At 41.7% G+C, this 9,030-nt stretch overlaps 1 protein-coding gene across 1 annotated transcript in view; it reads right to left on the reverse strand.

Annotated features, from left to right (window-relative positions):
- Window positions 1-9,030, reverse strand: part of RSBN1L (round spermatid basic protein 1 like) — a 55,663-nt gene that overhangs the window by 19,421 nt on the left and 27,212 nt on the right. The window contains exon 6 of the mRNA XM_018560421.1: window positions 647-784. Within this exon, the coding sequence (XP_018415923.1) occupies window positions 647-784 (138 nt within the window). The remainder of the gene's footprint in view (window positions 1-646; window positions 785-9,030) is intronic.

Raw genomic sequence — 9,030 nt, forward strand, 5'->3', positions numbered from 1 at the left:
TGGCTGCATTCTGCGGTGGCAGCTGTATGTAAACGATGGGGAGCAATAGCCAGCCTGCTATAGTAACTCTCAAGCAACCAGAAATTAGTTATCTGGCATCTACCGATCCCCGTGGGCGCCACATAAGGAGTTTACTGTACTGAAGACTTTTTGAGTGTTTTAAAACATAATTATTTCTTTTTTTACATATTTCCAATCTAAACATAAGCTGCATTGTTGAAGAAAAAAAGTCAGAACTAAAGTAAATGAGTTAGACAACGAGGTCAACCTTATTCCTTCAGCAAAGTTTATATGGAGTGTTTCAAGAGAGTCCAAACGGTGCACTTTTCTCTTAAAAATAGCAAACAAAAATCAAATAAAAAACACAACACTCTGTCTGTGAAGGTTCTCATTCATCCAGGTCATGGTATATTTGTAAAAACTCTCTTTCTCACTCTGTATGTGAACACACAGGCAGTATATTCAAAACCACTATAGTTGTCCCTTTTAACGGAAGCAGAAACCTGTTAAAGACTGTACACAAATAAATAATATAGAACAGTTTATGAATTTCAAAGGTTACTAAAACTCTGTCAACATCCAACAATTAAATGTAAAAGTCAGTAGTAAAATAAACAAAGCACAGGTGTACAATATTCATTCATACCTTCAGAAAAGGAGACTCCTCTAACATGTCAAGGAATTCAGGGAAGTAGTCCCCTACTTCCTCATCAACTGCTCCCACCAGACTGATCTGCCTCATTGCACCTGCTCTGTATGTACCATGAGAATACGTCCTCTTTACCTGCACAAAACAATAAAAAGATATCCTCAGGCACTCGGGATTCAATTCCCTTTGTAGAACAAAACTACAGCAAGTCACAAAACTGTTTTGCTTTCTTGTGCCAGTTATTTAAAAACCATTTATTAAAAAAATATGTTGCAAGAAATTTCAAAATGGTAACACATGCAATACCACAAGCAAATTAAAGAGGAACTTCCCCCTCCTGTGCTGTGTTTTTTTTTTTTAAATCCCTTCTTACCTCGTTTGCTATGTTAGCCTCAAAACACATAGACATTGTCAAGCGAATCCAGCGTTGTCTTGCTGTAATTTGCTGCTCTGCCACGCCAGGTCCCGCACTGCTATGTTCTCTGCTTATATTGTTTGAAGCTGGCCATCTCTTCTGGATTCTTGCAGCCGCCCCCGATGATGCGCTGCAAAATCTTATACTGTAGGTTGCCTTAAAGCTCGGGGGATGCACATTGCGAGTATCGCTAGGGCAACATCATTATCACATAGGCAAAAATACCGAAGTGGGAGCTCAAAAAGAAAGAAAAAAACCCAAAAAGATCCAACTGTGTGAAATTGGGGTGGGGTATTTTATGAAAGAGGATCAGGAGTGTGATGCTCTGCTTTAAAAGGAGAACTATGAAGTAAGTGCTTTTCACTCACCTCATAGTTCTAGCCGACCTGTGACAATGAGACTGTCACAGGTCGGCTCAGTAGATCGGGAGGTGAGCGAACACATACCGGCATTCGCTCACCTCTCGATCCTGTCACGGCTCTCTGCCGTGACTGGGGAGGGGCTGCATTCCCCCCTCCGCCAGCGCTGTCTGGCGGAACGGACAGGGGAGGGTACAGCTGGCTCTGCCTCTAGATAGGCAGAGCCAGTCACGCAGCTGGGCAGATCCCGGCACAATTGTCGGGATCCGCTTCAGTGTCTCAGTATACCGCGAGCAGCTACTCGCGGTATACTGCGGCGTCTCATTATACCGCGAGCTACAGCTCGCAGTATACTGAGCCTAGGGTGACGGGAGGACGCTAGTTTGTGTCCTCCCGTTACCCTGAGAACTATGGGGAAAAGCCTTAACCACATAGTTCTCCTTTAAAGTTTATACAGCCAAAACTTTACATTTTTATTTTGGATGGAGTAGGGGGAAGGTTAAAACCACTGTCAGCTTCTTTCTTTTTTTGCCATTTGGGAGATTAGCCTTCACATCCTGTAGACTCAACAGGAAGTGAGAGGATGTTCCAGTATGTGGGAAATCCCCTCTTAAACAGATGTCATGGTAACAAATGATGAAATGGCCTATAGCCCAACGAATGAAACGCATCAAGTATCTGGAGGTCCTATCTGTACAGTCAATGTGACTGTGAGGATATGATAGAATGGTGACCACCGGAGGAGGCAATCTATGGGTCTGTTAGTGTACCTTGTAATACCAGTCATTGATATTGCTTATAAGATTTTACATTGTGTTTTCTAATAAATATTGGTAAATGTAGACATTGTCTTGATGCCAACATGGTAACCATAAACTCCCAAAGTAAATTTAGTTGATGTGTAATATAAATATTTATGTATACTTACTTGATCTAGCTTGTGCGAGTACACATATTTTATACCGCAGACATATTTTATGTCTGCAGAACACAGAACCATCGGGAGGAAGGGACTAACTACACAGTAATAGAATAAGAATCCTGCTAAACTACCTGTCTGCCCATTGGACAGATTACACTTCCTGTCCTAGAGACAAAACAGGAAGTGACACAAGAGGTAAATCTCTCTAGCAAGGACACAGTGATGAAAGACATTTTGGCTATACATACACTGTAAGCAGTAACTATTTTAACAACTCTAGTATGTTCTCTTCTTTCCAAGAATAAAACTTCATCTTCAAATCACTGTATATTACTGTTTTTTGTAACTTCAGACAATATAACTAGGTCATATATGTGTTTCTGCTCTTTAGCCAGTTATAAGTTTCCTATATACTGACCCCAATTATGTGGATGATCCTTAGTAACTTATGTGTAAACTGTTTAACTGATATTTTCTTAAAGCGGATTATATTTCAGCTGCTGCCCTATACATGTTGCTAATAAACAAGCTCACTTTAAGAAGAATTTCCTTCCGTGTCCGAGTCCTAGCCAGTTTTGTCAATGCTCTACGACAGGGGTAGGCAACATTGGCCCTCTGTGGTGAAACTGAAGATCCATCATGCCTTTGCCTCTGGGAGTCATGCCCATGGGCTTGCAATGCCATGTGGGACTTTTAGTTCCACAGCTGCTGGAGTGCCAAAGTTGCCTACCCCTGCTGTACAACAATCATGTCAAAGGCAAAATGAATTAGAAGACCAAAATAACGCCATAAAGTCACTAAAATAAAAATCAATAAAGTGGCCTCTGCAATGGAGACATTTAATACTTGCCTCTCCTGCGGTCTGCTCAAAAACTGTAGATTGATGATCTTCCAAAGAAATTCAAACTTTATTCCACATGCATCTGTACAAAGAATAACCGCTCCTCCATTCTCCTGCTGTCTGCACCACCATTCTCTACAACAGTGAATAGAAACTGCTGGCTGAAGATCCTGCACACATTCAGGAATGGCGATTTTCTGTAGTTTCTTCAACTGGTCCCTATGTCACCACAGGACACACTAGAGATTGGCAGATTGAACTACTAAGCAGGGAAACAAGAAACCGACAGAAGTGTCAAATTCTGCAGGATCTGCAGTTGGAAGTCCATCTACACTAGTACAAAGATCAGCTGTGGAGGCAGCAGGAGAAGAGAGTATTCAATGTCTTGTATGAGCAGGCCACTCCATTGTAGAGTTTTATTTTAGCAACAGTCTCTTTATCCTGTAAGCGCTTTGATGACATAGAAATGATAACTACAAACATATTTTATTTGAAAACCAGATCAAACATTTTCTGTAGCCTATATGACAGCCTGGGAAGTCATTCAGTTCCATTTCTTATACTAGGTGAAAACTGCAAAAGCCCCAAAGAAAACACCAGTTTGACGTGTGTGCTCTAAGATCTGTATCAGAAAGCAACGTGGATTTGTTGACATGTAAAATGCAGCTGAGCATCTCATTTATAGTCTTACCAGTGAAAAAAACCTGCTCCTTGGGAGTGGCCACCTAATTATGTAGTCAGATATTGAAGACTGAACACCAGGATACACAAATATTGTCTAAATAAAAGAGCCATGTGTATTTCTGGCATGGCATTACAGTACTAGATGGAATTTCCTATGCCCCTTGTCACCGTCTACTGGCAGTTATTGTGTGAAAACAACATTTGCCCAGCTTTACACTGGGCAAAAGGTTTATACATTAGCCCCTAGGAGTTTTCGCTTGGTATTGCTGCCTTATCAGCTAACTTAAACTGCTACTAAAGCTCAGAAGAAAAAAGAAACCCCCCCAAAAAACCATGCACACTTGACCTGCTTGTTGCCCGATTGACTTATCACCTGGTGCTTGGAGGTCCCATAGTAAGAGACTATTTAGCACTATGCAAATAGCAACTTTCAGTAAGTTAGTATTTACACATTATTATTATTTAGGGGCCATCAGCAGCAGATCCAGGTAGTAGGAGAGCAAGATGAAGATAACAGAAAGCATCTTATGGCAGATCTGGACAAATACAAGGAGCCTTGTAGCCAAAAAGTCATAACATTGAGGTTTGCTCTTGTTGCTGTCCATAGAGCGGACTCCTAAAAAAGAATCTTGCCAGCTGCTGTACTGGATCCTGAATTCATATTAAATTTGACCATCTCCTGATTTATTGGCCTGCAACCTTGCTGGTGGAATGGGTGGAATGGGTGGGCAGCATGCCCAGTGTTCATTTCCTTCATCCTTTTCCTGCTATTTTTCGGATTCTTAATCCTTTTATTGTCTTTTCTTCTTCTCTAGCACTTTGCTTTTGCAGAACTCCTGCTCCAGTCTTGTTTCCAGTTTCCCACCATTGGTGCCGTTTCAATGGTGGGTTTGATTTAGTTTTACGTAGGCCTATCATCTCGCTGACTGAGCCACATTCTGGATGCTGTGTGTTATTTCTATGTGGCCTGAAAACCTAAATGTTCTGGTTCATAGCTTTTGTAACCTTTAATAAAAATGATTGTGGCTAAATTTGTCCATCCCTGCACCAACACATTATGTTGTGGTGCAATGCAAATGGAATGGATTCTTCATTTTGGATGGCTTGACTGCTAGTTTTCTATTCATACCACCAAATCTTTAACCAATTGCAAGAGTCTGAACCAAACCCAAGACTGGATTTACAGCATTCGGTTTTAGGAGGAACGTATAGTTGTTTTGTACAAACTTAGTTTATTAAGGCCATAACAAAATATGTTTAACCCCTTCATGACTGAGGCCTTTTTTTCATTTTTTGCACCCATGTTATATTCCACATTTTAGGCCTGAAAATTACTTAAAACCCCCCAACATTATATATTTTCTGAATGCCAAGACCCTATAGAATAAAATGGTGGTAGTTGCAAATTTTTATGTTGCGCAATATTAGCGCAACTCCTTATTAAACCCCAATATTTAGTGAAAAAATGTAATTAAATGCCCCAAAACACAACAAAATACCCATTTTTTTAATGAAATATAAAAGATGAGGTTACAACGAGTGGGGACTTTTAAAGCAAAAGACGCTTTAAAAGTCCCCACAGGTCATCAATTTAAAGATACCCCAAAATACTGGCCCTAGAATTATTGCTCTCACTCCGGCGTGCGCGGCGATACCCAACATGTGTAGCGCGTTGGTCGTTTTCATACATAGGCGCACCCAAATTGATTTGTAAATGTGTGCATTTTGTATGTAAAATCATAGATATATATCTATATATAGATATCTATCTATCTATATATATATTCTAATCCACACATATCACTGTTAGACAGCACAGCCAGAAGCTGAGCTTTCTCCGCTGTAGTTAAAGCAATACAGCTTAGGCAAGGAAAGACCCAGCTTGTGACTGGACAGTGAAGCAACAGCAAGACAATGATGATGTTAACCTCTGCTCTACTATCAGTGAAATACTATTTAAAAACCCATTAAAAGGAGAACTATGAGGTGAGTGCTTTTCACTCACCTCATAGTTCTAGCCGACTTGCGACAATGAGACTTTCACAGATCGGCTCAGTAGATCGGGAAGTAAGCGAACGCATACCGGCGTTCACTCACTTCTCGATCCTGACTCTTTTTTTTACTTCATTGCTATGAGCAGTAGCCAACCTGCTATTGGCCATTTCAAATTGCAACAGTTAATAACAGGCTGGGTATTGCACCTGCCCACAGCCTGCTGTCAATCAGCAGAGCAAAGATATGAAGGAGAAAGTTCTTCATGTCCTCCTCTGCTGATTGACAGCAGGCAGTGGGCAGGTGCAATAGCCAGCCTGCTATTGGCTACTACTGCAACTTAAAAGAGCCAATAGCAGGCTAGCTATTGCTGCCAGCTGCTGGATTGGAGACAGATTGCGGTCGACAGCAGGTGCGCCGTTCAAGGGAGGGAGGGGAGGTTTGTAGGCAGCACGAGGGGGAAGGAAACTTACAAAACCGTCAGTGGTTTCTCCTTACAGGCTGCAATCAGCTACCTGTCGCCTTTAATGCTGGGCACACACCTTACAACCATCGCAATACTTTTGTCTTGCAATGGTTGTAAGGTAATTTAAAAAAACGTACCATCTGCCTATCTTGGACAGGCAGATTGTACGTCCGATGATTGCAAGCCCCTCCCGCTGAGGGGTGGGCTTCCGATGACCGCAATGCCGAACGGGCAGTGTGCGCTTGCGCACACCGGCCAGTGCGGCTTTTATCTTGCGAACATGCCATAAACCAGGCGTACGATGGTCGGCTGGTTCTCAAACATGTTCCTAAGGTAAAAGTCGTGCGACCTTACAGTAGTAGAGGTCGCATGGCTCCTACACACCTTACGATAATCGTACGATCGCGGGATTCCCCGCGATTATCGTACGGTGTGTGAGCACCTTAACACAGACCGCTACAGACTATTACAGCCTGTGGGGAGAAACTGCTGCCATTCTGTGAGTCTGGAGAAGGGGCAGTTATTGCGGCGGCAGCAGCAACTGATGTACAGTGAACGGGCTGACAAATGCCCGGGTGCCAGGACACAATTTCTGGTCGCATTGGCGACCTGGCGCCTGGGATTTGTCGAGCCCTGTAGTAAGGATTTTTTTCTATATATTACTGGATTAAAAGCAGATAGGAGTAGTCTATACTTGTGCTCTCACGATAAAAAACAAACAAACATAAAACCAAAAAAAAACAACTAAAATGGCAAAAATAAAACCAACTAGCAATTTTCTGTCTATCCCAAGTGCAGTAGGGACAATACACAGAATATAAAACAAGACTTTTTTGTAATATTTTTTTTTGGAGGGTACTGTCACACAAAGTATATTTTCATCACTGGGAATTTCAGTTAACTGTTAGCAGGCACATGTCCAGTCTTAGGAAACAGAAATAAATTATTTTAGTGACAAATGTTTTCCCTCTTCCAGATGCATTCAGCCAACCCCATTTTTTCTTATACCTGGTAAAAATAAATTCATGATTTATCACAAACCAAATTTATTTTTGAGCAGAAAGCAATTTAACAGGTTATCTAACCAAAACAATAAAAGCCACAAGTTACAAAACCCAAAACAAGAGCAAAAGCCTTAATGCCCGCAGAAAAACAATAACTCACCATGTGTACTAAAATAAATAAAAAAAAAGGAAAAATTCAATCTCCATTTGGCAAATCCAAAAATAAATATACCACTTGAAAACTGCTCTAAGTGCTCCTGTCTGCAGTGTGTGCCAGCTGAGGTCAGGCTCATCCGCATCCAAAATCATAAAATTCACATCCGCACTGGTTAAGCCCCAGAGAGAGGTAAAACATGTCAGATTGAAGGCATTAGTGGGGTGCTAGCTTCTACTTATGAATAAAAGAATATGAGACACCAGGATCAGACTACAGGAATTGAGAACATGATGGTCAAATAGACTTTTGCTCATTTCCTTCTAAATGACTTTAATGTTTATTTTATTAGGACTGGTACAACTCAAAACCATGTCTGGATGGTATAGAAACATAATGTAAAGGATGACAGGAGTACTGTATTAGCCACTGTCAAAATTGTAGCAAGATGCATACCATCTGTTGCAGTCCTAATGGAGCATATAGGCATAACTGGGCACGTGGTTGTGCGGTACAAATGGTATAGGGTTCTCGCTCCCATGCATTCTTACATCGGGAGTCTCTGCAATGACAAATACTACATGTTGCCTCTTTATGACTTGCATGCATTTGAAAAAAGGAACACAGGAATGTAGTAATGTGTAGATATTTGGGTTATATGCTCCCACCTAAAGCAGGTTTGGGCCTTGGCAAACAGAAAAACTGCTGAAGGCCAGCCCCCAATATAATGCAGCTCCAAATGTCATGCAGCAGGACAGTCAGCTATGTGAGACAAGGCTGCAAGTACCTCACAAACCCAGGCAGCACTTATTATGGGGGTTTCAGGCAGCCCAGAGGTGACCAAGTAACTGTAGCCAGCAATGGAATGGAAACAGATTCCATTTGATGCTTCAAGAGCAGCAGCGGGATGGTGCTTCCACAAAGGTGAATGACAAGAAAGAAAATGGTGAAGCCCACACGCATAGCACTCCACCTAGCGTGTAACATGACTGCTCAACCCCTCACTCTAGATTTACAGCGATGAGAAATTTTATAATTTAGGACCCAACATTACCAACCTAGAGGTAGATCCCAATGCTTCAGCCTGACCGGTCAGTACCTGAGGGTCTGCATTTCAGGCTAGCCCTAATCCCTACATTAGTCTTCAAAGACTGGGTCACATCACAGGCTGTGCCATGTCTCTGGACACGGAGAGTATTCTGCAGGTCAACATCACAATGCACAAAGGTCTGGTAAGCGCCACAATGCAGAACCCAGTACCTGAAGAAGGTCACATTCCAGGCTAGCCCTGCAATCCTGAGAACCAGGAGGGGTCTACATACGGCCTCCAAAACTGTTGCGGAGGATACGCTGATCTGAATAGCTGCTGTGTAGATACCAGCTCGAGTAGCTTTCTTAAAAGTCTTGATTAAGTCACTATAAGAAAAAAAAAATATCTACAGTGTACCGCGTATCCTCACTGAAGGGAATAAATAAATAATAAAAAAAAAAAAAAAAAAAAAAAAAAAAAAAAAAAAAAGCACCCCGGGGAATCATCCCGCAAA

This window comes from Nanorana parkeri, unplaced genomic scaffold (assembly GCF_000935625.1).
Source record: "Nanorana parkeri isolate BGI_ZX_2015 unplaced genomic scaffold, ASM93562v1 scaffold454, whole genome shotgun sequence".
Taxonomy (NCBI): domain Eukaryota; kingdom Metazoa; phylum Chordata; class Amphibia; order Anura; family Dicroglossidae; genus Nanorana; species Nanorana parkeri.